The sequence below is a fragment of the Diaphorina citri genome, unplaced genomic scaffold, assembly GCF_000475195.1.
Source record: "Diaphorina citri unplaced genomic scaffold, Diaci psyllid genome assembly version 1.1 scaffold455, whole genome shotgun sequence".
In the NCBI taxonomy this organism is placed as follows: Eukaryota; Metazoa; Arthropoda; class Insecta; order Hemiptera; family Psyllidae; genus Diaphorina; species Diaphorina citri.
The window spans coordinates 196528-224324 of NW_007377890.1; the positions used below are offsets into that span (position 1 = coordinate 196528).

The 27797-nt window shown below is 39.6% G+C and overlaps 1 protein-coding gene and 2 long non-coding RNA genes across 3 annotated transcripts; 2 read left to right on the plus strand and 1 right to left on the minus strand.

Moving 5' to 3' along the window:
* Positions 1 to 625: 625 nt before the first annotated feature.
* On the plus strand, positions 626 to 27797 carry LOC103508994 (angiogenic factor with G patch and FHA domains 1). Its single transcript, XM_026823451.1, has 10 exons — positions 626 to 1025; positions 1650 to 1731; positions 12881 to 13014; positions 13625 to 13788; positions 14573 to 14622; positions 14777 to 14907; positions 16138 to 16411; positions 25856 to 26016; positions 26469 to 26730; positions 27448 to 27797. The coding sequence occupies exons 1-10, from the start codon at positions 828 to 830 to the stop codon at positions 27795 to 27797; spliced, it is 1806 nt and encodes a 601-aa protein (XP_026679252.1). The 5' UTR covers positions 626 to 827.
* On the plus strand, positions 5789 to 6460 carry LOC113467335. The gene is made up of 2 exons (XR_003391446.1): positions 5789 to 5849; positions 6196 to 6460. It is a non-coding gene; the product is annotated as an uncharacterized LOC113467335 (long non-coding RNA).
* On the minus strand, positions 11726 to 12874 carry LOC113467334. The gene is made up of 3 exons (XR_003391445.1): positions 12772 to 12874; positions 12594 to 12660; positions 11726 to 12179 (listed from the first exon to the last, which is right to left on the minus strand). It is a non-coding gene; the product is annotated as an uncharacterized LOC113467334 (long non-coding RNA).

Below are 27797 nucleotides of genomic sequence, written 5' to 3' on the forward strand. Positions count from 1 at the left end.
TAATTTGCTCCAATAAAAATTCACCTACTTGTTGCAACCTGGTGAAGTTCATTTAAAAGTGTTGGAGTTTGATCATTCAAATGTTGTTATTCCATAGGTTGGTAGTTTGGTGGTTGTTAAATTAATGTTATTCCATAGGTTGGGAGTTTGGTGGTTGTTAAATTAATGTTGTTATTCCATAGGTTGGAAGTTTGGTGGAGGGTGAGAAAACCCAGGTGGCACATATGGAGGAGAGTATACCCAATGAGAACAAGGGATTCCGCATGTTGAGTAAGATGGGATGGAAAGCAGGACAAACACTGGGCAAGGACGAAGCCAATAGTGCTGCACTTATTGAACCGGTAAGGCCAGCCACTCACTATCAGGTAGACCTGATAGGTACGCCTGATCAGGTCTACCTGATAGTGCTGCACTTATTGAACCGGTAAGAATGGTAGTCTAGATGTTAAGTAAAATGGGATGGAAAGCAGGACAAACACTGGGCAAGGACGAAGCCAATAGTGCTGCACTTATTGAACCGGTAAGGCAAGCAACTCACTATCAGGTAGACCTGATAGGTACGCCTGATCAGGTCTACCTGATAGTGCTGCACTTATTGAACCGGTAAGAATGGTAGTCTAAGTACCATTGGGCCTACTGCAGGTATGCTTTTCCCTTTTTCTTCTAACAATTTTCTAAATTAGGGCTATAATCTAGATTTCTAAATGTAACTTTCTCTTTTTTAAACTCTCCATGAATTTGTTGTGAACTATGTGCCTTTTTGCATAAACTTACCCGTGAAACATTCATGTAGGATTTTCTTGGTCTGTGCATGAAATTAGAAACCAATGGAGCCAAATCAGGTTATAGAAAATGACTCAGAGAAGAGTGAAAAAACTTCTACCAGTGTAGAAGATGACATCATGAAATTGTTTGAGAATGAGCTTAAAGATTACCGGCAAGTGTTTGAGTTCATTCGGAAACTACAAGAGCTTGTTGAACGACAGAGGAAGCTGCTGCATAAATATCACGAGAGATTCAAACAGGTTGGTACCTACTTACCTAATTTTATCCACTGTAGCACTGTACCCATTGTAAATTGAAGAAAAACCTATTAATCAAAACAGGGCCATATTTAGGGGAGCAAGGGAACCTGGGTCCCCACATTGAGCTTGATTTTTCTCCTTATGAAGGCCAAGTATTTCACCGTTTTGACTCATTGGAAAATCCTGGACATGACCCTGAACTAAAACCCAGCCTTGCAAGTTGATAGGTCATAGGTTTGATTCTCACATGGGTATAATGTAAGTATATCTCAAATAACTTCATACTCATTTTGCTCTCATTATTTTCTCAAATGAGTTCTTATTCATTTTGCCATTATTGTTTGCAGATAAAGAAAGAGGTTCAGCATGTGGCAATTCAGACAGCCTATTAATTGAAACAGGGCATTGAGCTTGATTTTTCTCCTTTACTGAAGGCCAAGTATTTCACTGTTTTGACTCATTGGACATGACCCTGAACTAAAACCCAGCCTTGCAAGTTGATAGGTCATAGGTGTGATTCTCACATGGGTATAATGTAAGTATATCTCAAATAAGTTCATACTCATTTTGCTTTCATTATTTTCTCAAATGAGTTCTTATTCATTTTGCCATTATTGTTTGCAGATAAAGAAAGAGGTTCAGCATGTGGCAATTCAGACAGACACTGATGATATGCTCAAGGAAAGTATGCCTACTAATGACAGAGGTGGCATAGATATTAACTCGTTCAAAGAGGAAATAGTTCAAGCTGCCCACAGTGCTGTACAGAAATCAGGCTTTGTTTACGAACCTGTGTCTGGCCTGTATTATGATTATAATACTGGCTATTATTACAATTCTGTAAGTTAATTAATTTATTTATTCACACACTAAGCAACAAGGCCATGTGCGGAATTCTATAAGTAAAAGGAAACACATGGAAGAACTTAAGTAAGAAAGAAAGGAGCGGTAAAGAAAGAAGTTTTGATTGGAACAATGTTAGGATGATGTTCTTAGGTGGACAAATATTTACATCCTTAAGTTTAGTGTCACAATTTGACCTTAAGTGAATAATGTTGTTTAAGTTAAAGAATTGAGTTGAATGATAAAATTTTTACTACAGCTACTGATCAGATTGATTCAAGTTTACCTATTACCTACTGATCACACTCCATTACAATTTATAATGTGCATTTTGTAATATCCTCTATTTTAAAGGGACTCTCTATGGCCCTATATTAGCACTATAAATAAGCACTATCATTTATTTTACAGGAGCTGGGACTCTACTATGATGAATTGAAATTTGGTATGTAGTTCAGAAATGTGACAAGGATGCAACACAAAACGTTTGGTTAAAATAGGTGCTGCGGTTGGCGGTATTTTGACCGCTTTTTGACGGGTTTCGACCGCTTCAGAAGCCATTGGCTGGTGCTGGTCGCAACGAGACAGCATTTGTTGTACCCCTCGTACGTAGCAGTTGGCGGCTACCGTTGTCAATATGCTCAGCGCTATACACCCAGACCTGGCAGACTGAAATTAAATACATTGGAAAGCGCGTGAGAAACTACGAGGAATTTTAACTTTTTAACTGTGTTAAGGTGGTGTCCAAACATAGTCGACTGGCCCGTCGATCGACAGGGTGAAGCTATGTTGTCGAGGCAGTGTGGTTCAGGTCGAATCAATGTCGATCGACCGACGCGACGACTATGTGGACACACCTTTAGACTCGCGTTACACAAGTATACCAGTTTAATTCGGTTCGTTCTCGATCCATTCCGATAGGCTTGAAACCAGAATCAATCGGTTTTTAATTCAAACAGAAATGGCGACCGAAAACGAAACCAAATCGAATGAAAACGCCTATACGTGTGTTAAAACGAGCCTTAAGCAGGCTGAAATTCCACGGGGGTCGAGCGTATTTCGAACACAATATTTCCCATATCTTTTGACAGCTTCATTTGTCCATAAACGATGGGTCTTTGCGTCAGCTACATAACGTATGTATGATAAATATTCCAAATATAAAAAAGTGTTAAATAATAATATGATTAGGTACGACGGTACACTTCCTTATGCGTATCATGCCCATGATTTTATTCACAGGTTAGGAATTAATTTCCAAAACTGACCAATCCATGCTTGGAAATAATTTTATATACGCAACTCCCAACTTCGTTGCAGTTCAGAAGAATTAATGTCTCTTTTTTAAGAGCTCTGATAGAGCGGAACTGGTAACTGCTAAGGGTCTTATCGTTCCCGAAATCGAAGAGGAAGAGAAACAGATACCGAGGAGAAAGCCAGCCGTTCCGAGAACGAACTCTATCCGTTCAAGATAAAATCCGCCTCGAGCGGGAATCGAACCCGCAGCTTACAAGGCAGACGCTACCAACCAAGCTAACTAGGCTGGCCAGGAATGTTCTTGACAGAAAAATTAATGTTCTTAATAAGGATAATAACTCACTTTTCAAATACCCATGTCCGCCACACGCCTCCCGACATTCCTGAATGCCATCCCGTGCAATCCATCCCGCCAGCGGTTTGCCGGCACTCGACAGGGCGTGGATTTCCGCCCCCATGGCGCCCAAATAGTCTTTATCGCCGCCCCCCTCCATCAGTTTCATTTGAAAGCGGCCCATTTCACGTGTGAAATAGTCGGAGAATACTCGTAGCATGTAGACAGCGGCCAGGTGTGGAAACAGACGCCACTGGAGGAGTTCGTACTCCAGCACTGGGAGCTCTTCGGGCTCCGAGTCCGACCCTGGGGAAATATCAGAGTCAACACAAGTCATGTTTTAGATAAGATATTATTCTTCATAAATTCATAAGATACATAGTTTAATTACTTTTTATTACTAAAGTATTGCATTGGGTCCATTTTTTTACTGAGAGATTTGATAAAGAAAACTATGACTGAAAGCGGATGAGCAAAGAGAAAAGGAAGATAGGATAGGAGAAAGCCAGCCGTTCTGAGAACGAACCTAATCTCTTCCGAACCCAAGACCTTGGAGTGTAACGCGCAAGCCTTGTAACCGCTAGGTCACAAGTTCTGAACTGATAAGGTTCTTTGTAGGAACGCCTCGCTTTCTCCTCTCTTCGATTTCGGGACGATAAGATCTCTCTTGTTCAGAGTTCATAAAAAAGGCGAGGGATTTGTGTTTCGGTAACAGTGAGACCACTAGACCCATATTTTACGCGTAACCGTAAGGTTTTGGACCACTACTTCAACTTCAAGGCCCAAGAGAATAGGAAAATTTCGAGCAGTATAAATGCTCACTATTGACTCACCTTGCTTAGGAGGTCCAAACTGTCTCCTCACACCAGCATATCGTACGGCTATGGTAATAGCTTTGGACAGGTACGCCACACAGAACCCAATAATACTGACTCTGCCTGTAGACAGCGCCCCCAGGGATGAACCAAACCGCTTGCCTGGGTCCCGGAAGGGACTGGTGTAGGTGCCCTCTGGTGTAACGTCCCCCGTTTTGTTCAACAGATTGTCGCGCGGAATCCCGTAGATATATGATAAAATTATAATATTATATTAATCAAAAACTCGTATGAAAATTGACAGGAGAACATTATCTAGATATTTTTCTCATTTCTAAGAAATAAAATAAATAATGTGCAATTTATCTTGTTGTTGTAGTAGCAGCTTTAGCCGATTGGTGATGGCAGAATAGAGAAAAAATATCTTCTCTGTCAGCCATACAATTGGCTCGTCCTGAACCGCAGTCAACGATCATGAGGACTTGTGCTTATTCTTCTAAGCAGAGGTAACCCTTTGAAACTGCCAGCTAGCTAGGCTGGTTAGGATTAGCTGTTTTTCACCCTGTTTATAGTCACACAGTTAGACGCTAGTATACTCTCTGTTTATCGTCCCCTAGCCAGACGAACTAAATGTCGCGCGACTACGCTTGCAATGTGTGTCAGGCCTAAAATCCCGTAATGATTGAACATGATGAACCTGGGGAGATTTTAAAACAACCAAGTAACTATTTGTGTAGTGCAATCGTTTTGCACCTGAAAAAGTGGGGGCTCCTCGACAACAACGAAAGTGTTAGGTGGTGCAGAGCAGAATCCTGAACACCTGGCTGATTTGCCCCTGTACTATTCAAGATTTGGTATTAGTTAATGACAAGGTCATCTTTGCTGCAAATCATTGGATTGGACACGGAAAGTAAAGTAAAGTTTGAAAAAATTAAAGCAAACTGAACCCTTTTGGAAAAACTGCCGAAGCCCAGTTAGGTTTAGGTAGGGTTGGTTGTTCTCCCTTTAAAGGTCTGGTTAAGGCGAGATTTGAAATCCTTTTTGGTAAAGACAAGTGCGCGATTTGACGTCCGAATGAATCACTGAAGTTAAGCTACATTCACCAAGACTGGCACTTACCCATTATCGACACCGTTCAGGGAGATTTTCTCACCCAAATCCCCCACCGTAACTCCTGGGTAGGGAAGCAGAGTTTTAGGATCTCTAATCGGCACAAGGAATGCATGTAAGCCATGATCTACAGAATCTGGTGTGATAAGACGAGCAAACACTATGGCATGTGTAGCACATTTGCCTGGAATGAAAAAAAAAAAAAATAATAATAATCATCATCATCTTCTTCTTTTTCTTCACCTTTTCCCGTGTACAGACGGGGTAGGCGTTTTTCGTCAGCCTCTCAATCAGCCCTAACCAGGGTGATTGCTTTGGGCCAACATTTGGTTTTGGCTAGAAATTTTACGAGTATACATACCATTTTGAACTAAAGTTTAACTTAAGCAAGATTTTTCATCTTAAGTTAAGCTTATAAGTTTTCATACATACGGGGGTTAAAATCAAGAAATAATTCTGTAATAGGTAAGTTAAGTTAGTTAAAAGTTGGTAAATTAAGCGCTTTTAACAAAGTATTCTTCCTAATCTAATCAACCTTTTGTACTATATTGGGAATAAGATTCAAGGCTATTGAATAAGTAGGTCCTAGGTAACCACAACTGATACTGGTTGATGTAATAAAAAGTATCAAATGTCATCTTGGTTCTGAACTATTATGTAAGTATTGTAAGGAGAAATGTACACTAGTATACCTTGCTTGTCTTGAAGAAAAATCTGTGGTGCTAGGACTAGCTGGGGGGAAAAAGAAGGCCCATACAAAACCCCAAGTGAATGTCTGAATGCTTGCCTTTTCAAAGACTTTTCTTTTCAGGTTCAATTAAATGAAACAAGAATGCAGAAAATATTATGTATCAAAGAAAATTAAACAAAGAAGTAAATCAAGACGGATCGGTAAAAACAGAAAACATGGCAGTACAGAGGAAATCTCATCATTCCAGTTATCGTTCATTTCTGTTGGGAATAATTCTGTTCGCTATCCTGCTGTTCTCTAGCTTGGCCTTGTATTGGAGTTTTATTTCAAACACACCACCACATACATTTATTAGTGAACACCAAAAATCCCATCTTAAAGCCCAACCAGTTTATCAGGCTGAGCCTGATAACAAAGATGGTGAGATATCATATGTTTTAATAAGAAATCCAGAAGAATCTTGGGGGTAACAAAAGGGAAAGTCAAATTACCTAATGAATTACTACATCATTATGTACTTTTGATCCAAACCAAGAATGTCATAAGTATGATTACCTATGTAAAGACTTGACTGCAGTGAAGCCCCCTTTTTTACTTTAAGGGTTAGTATAGTAGGTACCTATATTTATGTTTTACTCAAGAAAAGTAGAAATCCTACACGAGAGATTCAAACAGGTTGGTACCTACTTACCTAATTTGTAGACTATCCACTGTAGCACTGTACCCATTGTAAATTGAAGAAAAAACTATTAATTGAAACAGGGCCATATTTAAGGGGGCAAGGCAACCTGGGTCCCCACATTGAGCTTGATTTTTCTCATTTACTGAAGGCCAAGTATTTCACTGTTTTGACTCATTGGAAAATCCTGGACATGACCCTGAACTTAAACCCAGCCTTGCAAGTTGATAGGTCATAGGTTTGATTCTCACATGAGTATAATGTAAGTATATCTCAAATAAGTTCATACTCATTTTGCTTTCATTATTTTCTCAAATGAGTTCTTATTCATTTTGCCATTATTGTTTGCAGATAAAGAAAGAGGTTCAGCATGTGGCAATTCAGACAGACACCGATGATATGCTCAAGGAAAGTATGCCTACTGGGCCATTTCCCAGTGATTTCATAATTTTCTCAGAGACCTGACTCTAAAAAGTTTTTGATTTCCAGATGTGCCAATCAAACCTTCCCGTCTACTTTGCCATCAACATCTGTGATCATCTGCTTTTACAATGAGCACCCTGCCACTCTGTACCGTTCTGTTCAGACTTTACTGTCTAGAACTGGTCAGTCTTTACTTCACGAGATCATTTTGGTCAATGACTTCAGTGAATACCCTTCCAACCTGCATGGAGAGGTGGAAACTTTTGTGAAGGGGTTGAACAATGGTAGAGTTCATCTGTATAGGACAAGTAAGAGGGAAGGACTGATTCGTGCCAGGATGTTTGGTGCCAAGTATGCTACTGGAAAGGTAAGTTGTAGAGGGCTATGTACACTTTTTTTTGTTGCAGCTGTTTAAGTAATAGCAATGTTATGACCCTCTTGAGATTTACTTTTTCTCTTTATTTAAATAAATAGAACCTTACTAGTGCTATCTTCCATCTAGAACAGAATGTGACTGGCATTTCCCAACTTCTACTGTATCCCACACATCAGTAAAATCCAAGTACATGTTTTCCTTAAATCTAGAAAGAGTCTACTTCCTATATAACTTCAATACTCTCTCCTCAGGTTTTGGTGTTCCTAGACTCTCATATCGAAGTGAATACCCACTGGTTGGAGCCCTTGTTAGTACCCATCGCTGAGAGAACAAACACTGTGACAGTGCCCATCATAGATATTATCAATGCTGATACATTCCAGTACACATCGTCTGCTCTGGTGAGGGGTGGATTCAACTGGGGATTGCACTTCAAGTGGGAGAACTTGCCTAAAGGTGAGTTGCCTGGGGAGTCCAGGCCTGTTTTTTGATAACTGTAACTGCTGTGGTCTTATCGTTCAAAAGCAAGGAGAGAAGGAAGACAGGATAGGAAGAAAGGCAGCCGTTCCGAGAACAAAACTCATCTGTTTAGAATTTCGTCCCGGGCGGGAATCGAACCCGCGATATAGTGGTTACAAGGCAGACGTGCTACGATAGTTTGCTTTAATTAGTAGCTAAAATTCAATTGATCAATCAATGGAATAATTTTTTGTTAATTCATTTTGTAGGTACACACACTTGGTAAAATAATTGAAACATTAAAAATCATTTTTAATTAAGTAAGTAATTAGTTTATTTTAATTTATTAGATTTAATAAATCTCTCGCGTATCCGCGTTAGTCATCTTTCAACTCTCCTCAGGCACTCTCAACTCCAGTGAAGACTTCATCAAACCCATCCTATCTCCCACTCCAGTACACCTCATCTGCTCTGGTGAGGGGTGGATTCAACTGGGGATTGCACTTCAAGTGGGAGAACTTGCCTAAAGGTGAGTTCCCTAGGGAGTCCAGGCCTGTTTTTTGATAACTGTAACTGCTGAGGTCTTATCGTTCAAAAGCAAAGAGAGAAGGAAGATATGATAGGAGAAAGGCAGCCGTTCCGAGAACAAAACTCATCTGTTTAGAATTTCGTCCCGGGCGGGAATCGAACCCGCGATATAGTGGTTACAATTCAGGCGTGCTACGATAGTCTGGCTTGCTTTAATTAGTAGCTAAAATTCAATTGATCAATCAATGGAATAATTTTTTGTTAATTCATTTTGTAGGTACACACACTTGGTAAAATAATTGAATTTTTTTCGTCCGTTAGGTAGCGCCACTATGCAAGCGCGCTAGCGGAGGAGCAGAAAGAACTGCGCAGAAACGTATGCGCACAAACACATTAATGCGTTGCCTGCGAGGGAGCTTTGCTCGGGACATTTGATGTGACGTCATCGCCTACGGGAGCGTATGCCGTGACGTCAAAGTTCACGATTTACCGGCATTTTTTTAATCGATTTATCTCGGGATCTAGAAGTCGTAGAAGGAAAAGAAAAATTCCGTTGGTCCTCATTTTTCCTGCTCTATGACTTTGAAACACCACCCAAGTAAGCGCAACTGATCTATTCGGAATCTTGCAATCTTGAACTGATAAGGCGTGATATTCGTGATAAGAGTCATAAATGTGAAGCTGGTTAATTTTTGTTGTTGTTCTGATGAAATGCCCGATCTCCGCAATCGGGTGATATTTCAATCGAATGCCAACTTCGCGAATGTAAACAAAGAGTTCCGAGTTACCATTTCCAATTCCAATCATTTCAGTAGATCTCTACATACAAAGGATCTTGAAAGATTTAAAATCAAATGTTGTTCTGATGAAATGCCCGATCTCCGCAATCGGGTGATATTTCAATCGAATGCCAACTTCGCGAATGTAAACAAAGAGTTCCGAGCGATCGAGCAAATCATTTCAGTAGATGTCTACATACAAAGGATCCTGAAAGATTTAAAATCAAGAAATAATTCTGTAATAGGTAAGTTAAGTTAGTTAAAAGTTGGTAAATTAAGTGCTTTTAACAAAGTATTCTTCCTAATCTAATCAACCTTTTGTAGTATAATGGGAATGAGATTCAAGGCTATTGAATAAGTAGGTCCTAGGTAACCACAACTGATACTGGTTGATGTAATAAAAAGGATCAAATGTCATCTTGGTTCTGATTCTGAACTATTATGTAAGTATTGTAAGGAGAAATGTACACTAGTATACCTTGCTTGCCTTGAAGAAAAATCTGTGGTGCTAGGACTAGCTGGGGGAAAAAAGAAGGCCTATACAAAACCCCAAGTGAATGTCTGAATGCTTTCCTTTTCAAAGACTTTTCTTTTCAGGTTCAATTAAATGAAACAAGAATGCAGAAAATATTATGTATCAAAGAAAATTAAACAAAGAAGTAAATGAAGACGGATCGGTAAAAACAGAAAACATGGCAGTACAGAGGAAATCTCATCATTCCAGTTATCGTTCATTTCTGTTGGGAATAATTCTGTTCGCTATCCTGCTGTTCTCTAGCTTGGCATTGTATTGGAGTTTTATTTCAAACACACCACCACATAGATTTATTAGTTTCGGACAGGGAAAACCAAGTAGCGAAGTGTGTTGATAACTTCAGAGTATAATACTAGCTGTCGCTACCTAGGTACCTTGCCTACCACGGAAGTTTTTCTCAGAAATTTTCGATCTGTAAAATTTAAATTCGCGGGCAAAAAACCATTGATAGGAATGCGCGTTAAAAAGCACGCTACATCGGTGATCGTGTGAACGGGCCTTAAAAAAAATCCAAAATGGCGTCTGGTATCTAATGTGCCGCGAATTTTTGAAAATTATCAAAATCAAATCTTGAAAAAAAAAGTACTATTCTACTGCAGGTATGCTTTTATTGCTTTTCCCTTTTTCTTCTAACAATTTTCTAAATTAGGGCTATAATCTCTACCTATCTACCTATTGATTTACAAATAAAGCCAAGATATTTATTTATTTACATTATTATTTTTTTTATTCGGACAGGGAAAACCAAGTAGCGAAGTGTGTTGATAACTTCAGAGTATAATACTAGCTGTCGCTACCTAGGTACCTACTAGCTTACCTACCACGGAAGTTTTTCTCAGAAATTTTCGATCTGTAAAATTTAAATTCGCGGGCAAAAAACCGATAGGAATGCGCGTTAAAAAGCACGCAACATCGGTGATCGTGTGAATCTACCTATCTACCTATTGATTTACAAATAAAGCCAAGATATTTATTTATTTACATTATTATTTTTTTTATTCGGACAGGGAAAACCAACTAGCGAAGTGTGTTGATAACTTCAGAGTATAATACTAGCTGTCGCTACCTAGGTACCTCACCTAACACGGAAGTTTTTCTCAGAAATTTTTGATCTGTAAAATTTAAATTCGCGGGCAAAAAACCATCGATAGGAATGCACGTTAAAAAGCATGCAACATCGGTGATCGTGTGAACGGGCCTTAAATCCAAAATGGCGTCTGGTATCTAATGTGCCGCGAATTTTTGAAAATTATCAAAATCAAATCTTGAAAAAAAAAGTAGATACCATTGGGCCTACTGCAGGCTGCAGGTATGCTTTTCCCTTTTTCTTGTTTCTTCTAACAATTTTCTAAATTAGGGCTATAATCTAGATTTCTAAATGTAACTTTCTCTTTTTTAAACTCTCCATGAATTTGTTGTGAACTATGTGCCTTTTTATATAAACTTACCCGTGAAACATTCATGTAGGATTTTCTTGGTCTGTGCATGAAATTAGAAACTAAAAATGCGTCGAAATGCTTCGTGTAATATACACACTGGCGTGCTCAGGCCGGAACTTGGCCTGGCGCACTGCCGTGCGCCTAGATTTCTAAATGTAACTGTCTCTTTTTTAAACTCTCCATGAATTTGTTGTGAACTATGTGCCTTTTTGTATAAACTTACTTACCTGTGAAACATTCATGTAGGATTTTCTTGGTCTGTGCAATACTGTGCATGAAATTAGAAACCAATGGAGCCAAATCAGGTTATAGAAAATGACTCAGAGAAGAGGTCCTTCCTTTCTCACGCTGTGTCTTTTCTCCCCAGGGCTCCGACGGAGAAGAAGGAGAGATAGAAGAAGACAGAGAAGATGGTGAACTGCGAGCTGGGACCTTGTACCTGTGAGCTGAGACCTGAGACCATGTGTTGCAATAACCCTTATTATCTGGAACAGCGAACAAGATACCTACGAGTATACTCTGAAATAGCTCGGACAAATTGAAAAGCCATTCTCCTATTTTTACTGCGTCTACCTATTTACTTTCCTTTCTCGAGGTGAGATTTCGTTTTACAAGCTCATCATTTCACCCAGTTTTGTTCATTTTAATTGCAACCTTTTGTTTTTAATATTTCTTGTCTATTATGTCTTTTTCTTTAATTTTGTTTACTTGTGGTTTTATTTTATAGTATTATTCTCAAGACTGAAGATTTTTTTTTGCATTCCATATAAAAGACTCTGTGTACCCAGTGTTTAATGTAGTTAGGTTGTAGGTTTTATTGAAAAGCAATTTAGACTGAAGTACATTTTTACTCTCTGATTTTTATTAACTTGAACTTTTTATTAACCTATGAATCTCTCTATACTCTGAAATAGCTCGGACAAATTGAAAAGCCATTCTCCTATTTTTACTGCGTCTACCTATTTACTTTCCTTTCTCGAGGTGAGTTTTGGTTTTACAAGCTCATCATTTCACCCAGTTTTGTTCATTTTAATTGAAACCTTTTGTTTTTAATATTTCTTGTCTATTATGTCTTTTTCTTTAATTTTGATTTTTATTATTTGTTTACTTGTGGTTTTATTTTATAGTATTATTCTCAAGACTGAAGATTTTTTTGTATACCTGTTGTACTGCATTCCGTAAAAAAGACTCTGTGTACCCAGTGTTTAATGTAGTTAGGTTGTAGGTTTTATTGAAAAGCAATTTAGATTGAGGTAGATTTTTACTCTCTGATTTTTATTAACTTGAACTTTTTATTAACCTATGAATCTCCGCAATGTACAGCTGACTTGAAAAACCACCAGTAATTTGCTCCAACAAAAATTCACCTACTTGTTAAAATACTTGTTGAAACATGAATTCCCAATCTTATTTTTTTCTGATTCTAATTGATTAGAAAAGGGTTTTCGTTTTTTAGTATTATTATTTTCGAAATTCACCTACTTGTTAAAATACTTGTTGAAACATGAATTCCCAATCTTATTTTTTTCTGATTCTAATTGATTAGAAAAGGGTTTTCTTTTTTTAGTATTATTATTTTCAACAGAGGTGGCATAGATATTAACTCGTTCAAAGAGGAAATAGTTCAAGCTGCCCACAGTGCTGTACAGAAATCAGGCTTTGTTTACGAGCCTGTGTCTGGCCTGTATTATGATTATAATACTGGCTATTATTATAATTCTGTAAGTTAATTAATTTATTTATTCACACACTAAGCAACAAGGCCATGTGTGGAATTCTATAAGTAAAAGGAAACACATGGAAGAACTTAAGTAAGAAAGAAAGGAGCGGCAAAGAAAGAAGTTTTGATTGGAACAATGTTAGGACATTGTCCTTAGGTGGACAAATATTTACATCCTTAAGTTTAGTGTCACAATTTGACCTTAAGTGAATAATGTTGTTTAAGTTAAACCTCCTATCCTGTCTTCCTTCTCTCTTTGATTTCGGGACGATAAGACCATAGCAGTTACAGTTCCCTCTGTCAAACCTCTTAAAAAAAATTAATTTATTTATTCACACACTAAGCAACAAGGCCATGTGTGGAATTCTATAAGTAAAAGGAAACACATTGAAGAACTTAAGTAAGAAAGAAAGGAGCGGTAAAGAAAGAAGTTTTGATTGGAACAAATTTTTACTACAGCTACTGATCAGATTGATTCAAGTTTACCTATTACCTACTGATTACACTCCATTACAATTTATAATGTGCATTTTGTAATATCCTCTATTTTAAGAAGACTCTCTATGGCCCTATATTAGCACTATAAATAAGCACTATCATTTATTTTACAGGAGCTGGGACTCTACTATGATGGCAATACATCTAGCTATTACTATTACAATGAACAAGAGAAAAAGTTTGAGTTCCATTCCCAAGTACAACCTACCCAGCAGGCTTCAAATAATCAATCTGTTAAAACAAAGCAAGATGCTGTTAAACCTCAATTAAATTCCACATCATTTAATCTACAACTCTCTGATACATGGAAGACAAGTGTTACACCCTGGGCAAGTTGTTTACTCTTGAGAATGTTGTCATTGAAGTCTAATTATTCTGTAGCTGTAGACATAAACCCCTTATCAAGACACTTGACAGATAACTTGGTTTTTACAGACATGACAGTCTGCAGATAGCTTGGTTTTTACCTCTCGCTTATTTTTGAACCACTCTTGAACATTCTTCAATTTCTTCACAAAAAAGAAGAAAAGGGGAAAAGAAGTTAATTCAATGTATGTGATAATTATTACTTTCATTTCCTCTGATATTAATTCCACATCCAACGTTGGCCTTGGTGCTAGCGGGGAAGTTGTTGGAGCAAGTCAAGGTATGGTATTCTCTTGAAATAACATACCTATATAAGAAAATGAAAGCTATACTTACCTATCATGAAAGCTATTGTGTATATTGTAATAGGGAAGAAGAGACCGCCTTAACATAATAATAAAATAATACTCATTTATCAAAACCTTTTTTCCAGGTTTAGTCACACCATTACCTGACACTGATATGTTGTCTGACGTATCATCCAGTTCTGATCTCCCTGATGAACCAGAGGATGTAGAAAAGAAAGATGTCAACATAAATCAAACCAAACAAACTGTTTCAGAGGTATGTACAAGAAGAACTTATATCAAAGGAATTGTTGTGTTTGACACAAAAACTTGTTATATCTTAGATAAGTCTTAGATAATTATAAGTAATTTTGTGCATGAAACCCCTCAATTGTAAACCATATCCACATCCAACGTTGGCCTTGGTGCTAGCGGGGAAGTTGTTGGAGCAAGTCAAGGTATGGTATTCTCTTGAAATAACATACCTATGTTAGAAAATGAAAGCTATACTTACCTATCATGAAAGCTATTGTGTATATTGTAATAGGGAAGAAGAGACCGCCTTAACATAATAATAAAATAATACTCATTTATCAAAACCTTTTTTTCCAGGTTTAGTCACACCATTACCTGACACTGATATGTTGTCTGACGTTTCATCCAGTTCTGATCTCCCTGATGAACCAGAGGATGTAGAAAAGAAAGATGTCAACACAAATCAAACCAAACAAACTGTTTCAGAGGTATGTACAAGAAGAACTTATATCAAAGGAATTGTTGTGTTTGACACAAAAACTTGTTATATCTTAGATAAGGCTTAGATAATTATAAGTAATTTTTTACATGAAACCCCTCAATTGTAAACCATAATTTGATTTCTCTGGAATTTAGTAAAACATTGGATTGTTAGGTACATAAAATTTGTCTTGGCGCTTGGCGTGAATCTCTTCTGATACATTCTACAATCTTTTATATCCTACATTCTACAATCTTTTATATTTTATACACAACTCTTCTGCCCTTTTTGTCAAGTAGCGAGGACAATCAATGGTATCAACGGCGTCAATATGAATGGCGGGCTCCTCAATCGGGTTTTGGTCGGTGGACGGCCCCTTCTCTTCACGACAGTCCACTCAGCTGACTCAGCCTCATCCTGAGGTTTCTCTCCACGCTCCACCACACCACTATCTCCACACTGCACGCCACTTAGTGAAACATTGGATTGTTAGGTACATAAAATTTGTCTTGGCGCTTGGCGTGAATCTCTTCTGATACATTCTACAATCTTTTATATCTTGTGTATCGCTTATCTACAATCATTTGCAACTGCCTAACCAAATCTCCGTTTTTGTTTTCAGGTAACCTCCAGCAGTCTCGAGTCTGACCTGATTGGACAGTTTAGCGGCCTTAACTTGAACATAACCGCTAGGACTCGTGCTCTAGGTGGGTAAACCACACCACTTGCGTGTGGTGACGGAACCCTTCCTTTCTCACGCTGTGTCTTTTCTCCCCAGGGCTCCGACGGAGAAGAAGGAGAGATAGAAGAAGACAGAGAAGATGGTGAACTCAGTACTGATGAAGACGTTGAAATGGAAACTGATAAAGACGTGAGTTTATTAGGTTGGCTCAGATCAGGGATACGGAAAAAGCCCACCTCTGTAGCCGAGTGGTCAAGAGCACTGACTTTCAACCTGGAAGTGCCGGGTTCGAATCTCGGCCAGGGCGGAAATTGTCCAACTAAGCTTTTTCGTCCTTGTATAGGTATAAATGTGAAAGAATGTGCCTTGACGTATTGCAAAGTGGTGCCGAGGTACAATCTTGGAAAAAAAAAGATAAGAAAATGAAGAAGAAGGAAAACTTCGGTAAGAAAAAAGAAAAACACGGCGCTTGTCTGTACAGCTACTTGAACCTTTGCCCTTCAGGTACGCTAGTAGCTAGCAGGTACTTACCCAGCCTCTGTCTTTTCTCCCCAGGGCTCCGACGGAGAAGAAGGAGAGATAGAAGAAGACAGAGAAGATGGTGAACTCAGTACTGATGAAGACATTGAAATGGAGACTGATGAAACACAAGATACAGTAGGAAAATACCGTACCCCTCTTGAGTACTATAATTCCCAAGAATATCGTACGTGGTACGACAACTATTGTAAGAGTGTGACGGTGCAGTACCGCAAGACTCCGGTTGCTTATGATCCGACCAGTGAGGAAGCAAAGAATGTGAATCCTGCCCTCCGAACTGAAGAATATGGTAGCGTGCTATTCTGCATTTTGTCTCTTGATAAAAACCATTGTCCTCCCCATCCATTTGTCTTACGCGATTTAAAAGAATGTGAATCCTGCCCTCCGAACTGAAGAATATGGTAGCGTGCTATTCTGCATTTTGTCTCTTGATAAAAACCATTGTCCTCCCTATCTATTTGTCTTACGCGATTTCGTTTTTACCTTTTTTTATGGAATTGGTACCTATATTGTTCATGAGTTTATAACGTATTGAAACACAGTTAACAACAGATGGAAATTGGCACCATACATTGGCTGAATGAAATTGAAGTTTTGACTTCATGAACTTTTAAATAATTATGTTAGTCACTCAGACCGTTTGTCAGAGACAGTCGGAACGTGTGTGGCACGAAAAGATTCAGACCGTCTGAGAGACCTAGGTCTCAATATTTTTCCGCCACTCACCTTCACACTGTCTGACCTTTACCTAGTTCTGTCAGAGGTCTGATTGTGAGAGATGGACATTAGCTAAATTAACAACAGATGGAAATTGGCACCATACATTGGCTGAATGAAATTGAAGTTTTGACTTCATGAACTTTTAAATAATTATGTTAGTCAATCAGACCGTTTGTCAGACCGTCTGAAAGACCTAGGTCTCAAAATTTTTCCGCCACTCACCTTCAGACTGTCTGACCTTTACCTAGGTCTGTCAGAGGTCTGATTGTGAGAGATGGGCATTAGCTAATATGAACTGAGCATACCTACCAGGAGTCGCGGATGCCTCACCCGCGAGGCAGATGGACTCCTGGTAAGGTAGTCCTCAACCCGGTTGAGGAACGTGAGCGACGATGTCCGAGCGGATGGCGTGCGCATGCAACTCCGTCCCGGACATGCCCATGCTGAGTGAGGAAGCAAAGAATGTGAATCCTGCCCTCCGAACTGAAGAATATGGTAGCGTGCTATTCTGCATTTTGTCTCTTGATAAAAACCTAGTGTCCTCCCCATCTATTTGTCTTACGCGATTTAGTTTTCACCTTTTTTTATGCGCCCCGTCGCCCTTCACCTTCACCAAGGTGAAGCCTCTCGCCTCACCATCGATGCAGAGGGAAACCATGGCACATACAGCGGGGTACAGGGATAACCTCTGAAAATTTTCAGTTTCGAAAAATAAATCCCTCGGGACGTTGTTACCGATACAAGATGGTTGAGAAATGAAAAATGCAAGATATTTTCCTTCGTGGAGCGTAGAAATACTGAAAAGTCCAACGTTAAAATTTAAGTCTTTCGTGGTATAGGCCTCAGCCTTGGGTAAATAACACTGAAAAGCGGAAAGATCGGATTTAAGTCTTTCGTGGAATAGGCCTCCGAGTACTTCGTCTTAAAGCGTTCTAATTCTAACTCCGACTTAAAGCGTTCTAATTCTAACTCCGACTTAAAGCGTTCTAATTCTAACTCCGTCTTAAAGCGTTCTAATTCTAACTCCGACTTAAAGCGTTCTAATTCTAATTCCGACCTAAAGCGTTCTAATTCTAATTCCGACATAAAGCGTTCTAATTCTAACTCCGACTTAAAGCGTTCTAATTCTAACTCACGACTTAAAAGCGTTCTAATTCTAACTCCATAATTGAGTTTATTAGGTTGGCTCAGATCAGGGATACGGAAAAAGCCCACCTCTGTAGCCGAGTGGTCAAGAGCACTGACTTTCAACCCGGAGGTGCCGGGTTCGAAGCTCGGCCAGGGCGGAAATTGTCTAACTAAGCTTTTCCGTTCTTGTATAGGTATAAATGTGAAAGAATGTGTCTTGACGTATTGCAAAGTGGTGCCGAGGTACAATCTTAAAAAAAAAAATGAGAAGAGGAGGAGGAGAAGAAGAAGAAGAAAAACTTCGGTAGAAAAAAGAAAAAGACGGCGCTTGTCTGTACAGCTACTTGAACCTGTGCTCTTCAGGTACGCTAGTAGCTAGCAGGTACTTACCCAGGAAACAGGTCAAATTAATGAGCCCACTGCCAGTACCAGACGGGTAATTACCTCGCCACGTGGGGTCATTAAGAGACAGTTTATGTGCAGCGTCGAAAATAAATTCACCAGGTTGCATAAGTTAAACATTCCGATTTACCTAAATACGCTGATGGCAGTGGCGTGGGGTGGGGTTTTGCAAAAGGAGCAGCTTCTTTGTAGTCAAAACCAAATGTCAGCCCAAAGCAATCACCCTAGGACTGATTGAGAGGCTGACGAAAAGCACCGACCCCGTCTGGACATTGGAAAAGACAAAGGAGAAGAAGAGTAAATGGAAGCAACCCCCCGTGCCCGAGTGGGTATCACGATAATTTTCACACCGGTGGTCCCTGGTTTGATTTCCGGGCGGGGTCAAAGTTTTTTCGACTCTTGGAGCTTGGAGTTCGGGGTGCACTCAGCCTTGGGGTGGGGTTTTGCAAAAGGAGCAGCTTCTTTGTAGTCAAAACCAAATGTCAGCCCAAAGCAATCACCCTAGGGCTGATTGAGAGGTTGACGAAAAGCACCGTCCCCGTCTGGACATGGGAAAAGACAAAGGAGAAGAAGAGTAAGTGGAAGCAACCCCCCCGTGCCCGAGTGGGTATCACGATAATTTTCACTCCGGTGGTCCTTGGTTCGATTTCCGGGCGGGGTCAAAGTTTTTTTCGACTCTTGGAGCTCGATGTGCACTCAGCCCCATGAGGACAATTGAGTAGGTAGCTATGTACTTTCATCTATTGACGGCCAGTGGTGGCATTACCAGAGGAAAAAGAAAAGTACATTACCAATATAAGAGACGCCACTAGCTGGTTGAATTCTTTCTTGTTTTAAACTTGGTTCGTGAAGACCTTCTTGTACCTACACATACAGTTATACAGGGTTTAGCAACTTGAGAAAGATCGTGCCAACGAAGAAAAATTCCAAAGAATTGTAACTTCGTGCAAAGAAAAATTCGTTCAATGTGAACGGGATATTATTGTTGCTACATATTCCTTCACCACTCGTTACTTCAAACTTCAAAGTCCACATCTTAAATCTTACTTTGACGAAATCAACAACACCAAACCTTATGGGGTGGGGTTTTGCAAAAGGAGCAGCTTCTTTGTAGTCAAAACCAAATGTCAGCCCAAAGCAATCACCCTAGGGCTGATTGAGAGGCTGACGAAAAGCACCGTCCCCGTCTGGACATGGGAAAAGACAAAGGAGAAGAAGAGTAGGTGGAAGCAACCCCCCCTGCCCGAGTGGGTATCACGATAATTTTCACTCCGGTGGTCCCTGGTTCGATTTCCGGGCGGGGTCAAAGTTTTTTTCGACTCTTGGAGCTCGGGGTGCACTCAGCCCCATGAGGACAATTGAGTAGGTAGCTATGTACTTTCATCTATTGACGGCCAGTGGTGGCATTACCAGAGGAAAAAGAAAAGTACATACCAATATAAGAGACGCCACTAGCTGGTTGAATTCTTTCTTGTTTTAAACTTGGTTCGCGAAGACCTTCTTGTACACATACAGTTATACAGGGTTCAGCAACTTGAGAAAGATCGTGCCAACGAAGAAAAATTCCAAAGAATTGTAACTTCGTGCAAAGAAAAATTCGTTCAATGTGAACGGGATATTATTGTTGCTACATATTCCTTCACCACTCGTTACTTCAAACTTCAAAGTCCATATCTTAAATCTTACTTTGACGAAATCAACAACACCAAACCTTGGCCTCTAAATTCTAAAATATCCAAATGATCGCATCAGCAACAGTAATCTTGGTGCCCAAATTATCAATTTCCAAGGCGACCTAAAAAAAAGCTTGGACGAGAAGATCGCGTGTTGGAAGCAAATTTAAAGTAAGTAGTTATGTATGTATCTACGGAGAGTCTGATGGTTGGCAATTATAGATAGAAAATGAAATTATATTTACTCATAGCATTCCATGAATACCGAGGTTTAGACCAGTGAAGGAGAGGCGGGAAAAGAAGGGGGCCAAGTGGAAGATTTTTTTTGGTGTTTTTTCAGAGGGAACTGTCACTGCTAAGGTCTTATTGTTTCTCGTGTTGACCTAGCACCTAAATGGGAAATATTGAGTCTCTTCTCGCTCATCTGATGAGGGACATTTGAACCCACACCCTCCTGATTACCAGGCGAGCGTCTTTACTACACCACCGAGGTAGACTAAGAAATGAGAAATGCAGAGTTCAGACTCATCTGATGAGGGACATTTGAACCCACACCCTCCTGATTACCAGGCGAGCGTCTTTACTACACCACCGAGGTAGACTAAGAAATGAAAAATGCATAATGGTTCAGAGTAGGTAGGTTGAGAAATGAAAAATGCAAGATATTTTCCTTCGTGGAGCGTAGAAATACTGAAAAGTCCAACGTTAAAATTTAAGTCTTTCGCATTATAGGCCTCAGCCTCGGGTAAGTAACACTGAAAAGCGGAAAGATCGGACTTAAGTCTTTCGTGGAATAGGCCTCCGAGTACTCCGACTTAAAGCGTTCTAATTCTAACTCCGACTTAAAGCGTTTTAATTCTAATTCCGACTTAAAGCGTTCTAATTCTAACTCCGACTTAAAGCGTTCTAATTCTAACTCCGACTTAAAGCGTTCTAATTCTAACTCCGACTTAAAGCGTTCTAATGGGTTTGTGAAAAGGATGTGGGTTTCTGAGAAGACCATTTTACTTCTGAATACATTGTAGCGGACCAATTATCCTATTAAATCTTGTGAAATTTACCCGTGGTACATAATTACTGGTTTTGATGACCGGGTGGGATTGGGATACCCGTCTTGAGTAGCGAAGGTCCGAGGTTCGAGTGTTGGTAGATGGATTTATTTTTTAATAGGACTTCTCAGATTAAAACCCCTGGAGGAGGGATTTCTAACTTCGATAAGCGGAGGGCCCGTATGAGAGGCCTTTGTTTCTAGGACCGCAGGGCGGGCGGTATTGATTTGTGGAATATGTCACTAAAAGCTGGGATCAAAATCATTATCCTATTAAATCTTGTGAAATTTACCCGTGGTACATAATTACTGGTCTTGATGACCGGGTGGGATTGGGATACCCGTCTTGAGTAGCGAAGGTCCGAGGTTCGAGTGTTGGTAGATGGATTTATTATAATTTTTTTTAAAAATAAGATATTATCCTATTAAATCTTGTGAAATTTACCCGTGGTACATAATTACTGGTCTTGATGACCGGGTGGGATTGGGATACCCGTCTTGAGTCAGGAAGGTCCGAGGTTCGTGTGTTGGTAGATGGATTTATTTTTTTAATAGGACTTCTCAGATTAAAACCCCTGGAGGAGGGATTTCTAACTTCGATAAGCGGAGGGCCCGTATGAGAGGCCTTTGTTTCTAGGACCGCAGGGCGGACGGTATTGATTTGTGGAATATGTCACTAAAAGCTGTGAGTTTAAACTCGGTTTAAGTTTAACTCTCGGATTAGGCAATCTGATTGGCTAAATTTTTTGAAATCAGCCAATCAGATCACTGCTGTTCCTCTAACGTTCTCAAAGCAAGATAATTCTACACAGAGTTACCTCTACTTCCAAGTACTCAGCACTCGGCTTAAGAGGCTAGTAGTTTCACCTTTATTTATATTGACAGAAAATTCGTCTGAAATGCCCACCCCGGTACTACAGTGCAGTAATTTCACCTAGATTAAGAAGGTAAGTGTTTTCAGAAGAAGGAAAAACCATCAAGCATTGCATTTTCAGCAATAGAGTTATGGAAAGGACAATTGACAAAGTACAAAGTAAGTATAGGTAAGTAGATACTCGTACATGTTTTCAGAGAACGAATTACTCGAGAATCATTAAGCATTGCATTTTCAAAAAGAAAATGATGGAAGAGAAGGAAGAAGAAGGATTACATTGGATCGGATACTGACCGCTTGTTAGGACATGTAAATCTGAAACAGGTATCAATCAATCAATCATTTTTTTTTTTTTTAAAGAGGTTTGACAGAGGGAACTGTAACTGTTATGGTCTTATCGTCCCGAAATCGAAGAGAAGGAAGACAGGATAGGAGAAAGCCAGGCGTTCTTAGAACGAATATTAGCCCTTCAGGATAAAATCTGCCCTGACCTAGAATGGAACCCGCGGCCTAGCGCTTATAAGGCAGAGGCGCTACCATTCAAGCTAACTAGGCTGGCCAGAAGTAGATTGAAGTCCCAAACCTCAACGGAGCTCAGAAAAGAACAAACCCTTCTGCTATTAACCATCTACAACATTGGACTTCACAGGTCTGTGTCGTAGCATGCCCATCCCGTAGTGTGTCCCTCATCAGATGGGCGATAAGAGGCACATCAGATTTAGGTGCTGGAGTTAACACGAGAACACCAGAAAGTAACCCGTTGAAATATTTGCAATCGAAAAATGAGTTTTTTTTTTCTTTGTCGATGGTGGGATTCGAACACGGGACCTTCTGCACTTACTAGGTTGTATCACCAGGTTGACCAGGGTCCTGGGTAGTTCCCGTTGTAGAATGCTCAATGCCGTCACCAAATCTTCACGATGTCGTTCGAGGGCTTTATCTACCTCTGAATAGCACAGGTCCGAACAGAAATCGTTTGAACCCATCATAATTGTAATGAGCTGAAATAATAACCAATAGTTCAGTGGAACCAGAAGGGGATTGTAGGGACGTTAAACAGGGAGTAGACCAGCCTGACTTTCCCTTGCTAAAGAAATAGCAAATTGGAAAGGGCATCCACTCGTAAAATTTGTAGCCAAAACCAAATGTCAGCTAAAAGGAATCACCACAGTTAGGGCTGATTGAGAGGCTGACGAAAAACGCCGACCCTGTCTGTACACGGGAAAAGGCGAAGAAGAAGAGTTATAAAGGACACAGCTTTAGGTAGGTACCATAGTTATAGTTATAGCGACCCAACTGAAGTAATGTCCAATATATCTGGTTCCAGGGCCCTAATGGGAAGAGGGAGAGGTTGGGTTGTAGTGGGTCTGGATGTCCCGGTATCCGGACATCAATCCCACACTCCCCATAGCAAAGGTTTTTGCAATGGGCGGCTTTTTGGGGTGCACGTGGCCTCATGAGAAAAATTCAACTCAGTTCATTAGGTTAAGCTGTGCTACCTCTATTTAGTGAGTGCTTACTGCTCCGTTCTACTTAGGTACTACCTTCTAGGTACTTACTAGTAACTAGGTACTTCTACTAGTACAAATCACTTGAAAAAAAGTTGAAACAATATTTGCACCATCCCGTCCCCATTCCTTGCCTTCTTTTCAAACTGTACTTAGTGTACTTTATGCAGCTTTCTTCTCCCTACTGCATTTTATGCAACGTCAACATCAAAAAGCGTTTCTCGCTTCCATTTCTAGGAATTTCACTAAATACCCGTCAGTTTCAAACTAAAAACCCATTAGTTCCAAAGCTCCCAGTGACTATTCAGATTTTTGTCCCTTAAACATTGCCTCGTGCCCTCCTAAGCGGGTTAACGTCTGAAAAGGAGAAATTCACTTTGAAATATTAGGATGCACTGGGGCGGAGGGGTGTCTATTCAAAGGTTTCTTTTGTTGCATTGTTTTTGATAAGTTCCGCAGGAGGAGCGAGGGTAATTAATGATTAGACAGAATCGTCTATCATACTCAACTCTGACATGTCTGCCTTCATTCATCACAAGTCTAGGTATGTGCTTACCAGACTGCTGTACTTTTTTACTTCTTCGAAACTCCCAAGTTTTTGTAGAGAAGACACCTGGTGCTTTTGATGCTTTCCAGTTAGCAAATTACTAGCAGATACCCCCCCGGATCTCGGGAGGGTGGGGGAAGTTTTCTACCCATGATAAATTTATGAATTTTTGAAGTCAGTGCTCTTGACCACTCGGCTACAGAGGTGGGCTTTTTCCGTATCCCTGATCTGAGCCAACCTAATAAACTCAATTAACGCCCGGGGCGGATAAGGTTCGTTTATCCTTCACAGATAAGGTTCGTTCTCGGAACGGCTGGCTTTCTTTTCTCTTCGCTTTCGGGACGATAAGACCTTAGCAGTTCCCTCTATCAAACGTGAATTTTTGAATAGAATCCGATGATACCACGAGGAGAAAAAGAAAAGAAGAAGGTGGAGGAGGAAGAAGAAGAGCGGGTACCTTGTACGAGGGAATAGTGAACATAGAGAGAATGATCAACAAGATAATTTGATCGAAGCCGGATACAAGGATAACATTAATCAATGACTATTGGATTGATTAAGGAATTTTACTAATTAGTAGGTGATTAGTAAATTACCATAAAAAAAGTCACTGAATTTTTGAATAGAATCCGATGATACCACGAGGAGAAAAAGAAAAGAAGAAGGTGGAGGAGGAAGAAGAAGAGCGGGTACCTTGTAGGAGGGAATAGTGAACATAGAGAGAATGATCAACGAGATAATTTGATCGAAGCCGGATACAAGGATAACATTAATCAATGACTATTGGATTGAGGAATTTTACTAATTAGTAAATTACCATAAAAAAAGTCATACATGACAGTCTGCAGATAGCTTGGTTTTCACCTCTCGCTTATTTTTGAACCACTTTTGAACATTCTTCAATTTCTTCACAAAAAAGAGGAAGAGGGGAAAAAGAACATTCTTTAATTTCTTCACAAAAAAGAAGAAGAGGGGAAAAAAAGTTAATTCAATGTATGTGATAAATTATTACTTTCATTTCCTCTGATATTTAGCAAGCGATGTTATGTGACGCTTCTTCCCCGAAATAAAGCTCGTCTCATTTCCTTCCTCTTTCTTTCGAGACAAAAAGAGAGAGAGACGAAGAAGAAGGAGAAGAAGAAGAAAGACGAAGGGAGAAGAAGAAGAAGAAAGGCGAAGGGAGAAGAAGAAGACGACGAAGAAGAACAAGGCGAAGAAGAAAGAAAAGAATTTCATGCTAAAAAATTCCTCTCCTGCATTCTGATATTATGTTATTATTACTATGTATTTATCCTATTTACTTCTTGTATCTTTTTATACAGGTGCCAATTAAAATAAATAGGTATTTATTACCTACTTAAATCTTAATAGGTACCTACCAGGAAAAAAGTGCTTAAACAATTCTACGTGTATGTTTAAAAGCTTAATGTTTATTTGAAATTCCGTGACGTTAGCAAACTCAGAATCTGCATCAATCAGTTTTTTAAGAGGTTTGATAGAGAGAACTGTAAGCTAGTTCATGAGTTTATAACGTATTGAAACACAGTTAACAACAGATGGAAATTGGCACCATACATTGGCTGAATGAAATTGAAGTTTTGACCTCATGAACTTTTAAATAATTATGTTAGTCACTCAGACCGTCTGAAAGACCTAGGTCTCAATATTTTTCCGCCACTCACCTTCACACTGTCTGACCTTTACCTAGATCTGTCAGAGGTCTGATTATGAGAGATGGGCATTAGCTAATCAAGCAACATTTGCGGATAATTTCACGTCAGCACTTACGCAGTCCATTGTGTGTTAGGTTTTGATCGTGTTGTTTGATTTCAGAAATCGCCAATGCGTGGCCCCCATGTCTAAGGATAATGGTTACCGAGACAAGTGTGAAGGGTCTACAGCCAGGGACTTTGTTCCTAGTGACATATTTAGGAGGTACTATAGGACGGGAAGGGGAACATGCTGTGCTCATCCCTGATATTAACATTAGCAAGGTAATTTAATAAAATTAATATTTTTTTTTTAAAGATGATTGTTTCACCGCCGTTTTTAAAGTTCCACTATTTGGGCTAAATTTTGAATAAGCTCAAAAGGAGTTTACCTACCTTTCTCAGAACTTCATCTTTCGTGCCTAGCCGCTCTTACTTTGCAAAGAGATCCCATATGGTTCGGCTTTTATTCAGGGGTAACTCTCCACTGTTTAGCCTCTAGCTAAAATTTGAAAGAAAAAAAAAGCTCAGAAAGGGTTCTCGTTTCTCAGGACTTACATGTTTGGACCAAGGTGGTCATTTTTGCAGAGAGTTTCTTTTCAGAATGTAGAATTGTAGGTCAAGCGTGTTATTCCCAGGTTCGTGGAATGTGTGTTCGGCCTCTATTTATGGCCAAAGATCTGTTCCTAACATAAAATTTCAACATGTTTAACTCTCTCTACTGATTTGTCATCCAGCATCACGCTAAGATCGAGTTCACGGGTACTGAATCCCACAAGGATGATCCTAGTAAGGGCTACACGCTCGTAGATCTGGGCAGTCGAAACGGCACCTATGTGGATAATGTCCGCCTCTCGTCAGCACTACAGGAAAGCGAGCCTCATTTGTTGAAGCATGGGACCGAGCTCAGGATAGGATCTACTAAGCTGAGTGTACACATACATAACGGACGCGATACGTGTGATCAGTGTGAACCCGGCGTGCTTATAAGCGCTATGAGTGAGTTTATTATTATTATTACTTATACATATTATTTATTGTTTTTATTTACCTATTTATTATTTTTTTACGAGTTTTGATAGCTATTTAAGTATTCATCAGCAACAAAAAGAAGTACCTACCTAGGTATTCATTTTCCATACAACCCAGTCGATACAATCGTTAGAATGGACCTTCACAAAGTTACCTTCTGCCAGAAGGTACACTGGAGGAAGAAAAACCTACACTGAAAAAGAGTCTTTAACCAAGCAAATAAAAAAATAATAAATAAATAAAAAAACCTATTCTTCCATAGCCCCATTTGTTGAAGCATGGGACCGAGCTCAGGATAGGATCTACTAAGCTGAGTGTACACATACATAACGGACGCGATACGTGTGACCAGTGTGAACCCGGCGTGCTTATAAGCGCTATGAGTGAGTTTATTATTATTATACATATTATTTATTGTTTCTATTTACCTATTTATTATTTTTTAAGAGGTTTGATAGCTATTTAGGTATTCATTAACAAGAAAAAGAAGTACCTCCCTAGGTATTCATTTTCCATACAACCCAGTCAATCCAATCGTTAGAATGGACCTTCACAAAGTTACCTTCTGCCTGAGTGCCTGAAGGTACACTGGAGGAAGAAAAACCTACACTGAAGAAGAGTCTTCAATCAAGCACATAAAAAAATAATAAATAAATAAAAAACCTATTCTTCCATTTATTTCAGACAAACCAGTCGTGGCGAAGATCGATCTATCAGCAAGCTCAGGACAGAACCGGCAAGCTGAACTGAAGAGACTACGCAAGAAGTTTGGTTTAGACAAGAAGGGAGCTAACACGGGCAAGATGGAGACAGGCTATGAGGACAGAGCAGAGAGGCGAAGAAAAACGGTAATATTTCGTAGCTTTCAAATACCTTCTACATTAGACTCGTGTGGTCTGTGTAGTATCATGCCCATCCGTAGTATTTTAAAAAGAGATGAGTGTTTCACTGCCGCGCCGTATTTATTTCGTAGCCATGAAACACCTGCTCTATTAGACTCGTGTGGTCTGTGCCGTAGAATGCCCATTCTGTAG

What these genes read in the sequence shown, in the direction of transcription:
- LOC103508994 (XM_026823451.1), top strand. Translation starts at nt 828, where the DNA reads ATGGAGCCAAATCAGGTTATAGAAAATGACTCAGAGAAGAGTGAAAAA. An exon ending in AGTTGTTGGAGCAAGTCAAG is followed by an intron (nt 14,623 to 14,776) that starts GTATGGTATTCT and finishes CTTTTTTTCCAG; the next exon opens with GTTTAGTCACACCATTACCT. An exon ending in CGTGCTTATAAGCGCTATGA is followed by an intron (nt 26,731 to 27,447) that starts GTGAGTTTATTA and finishes CATTTATTTCAG; the next exon opens with ACAAACCAGTCGTGGCGAAG.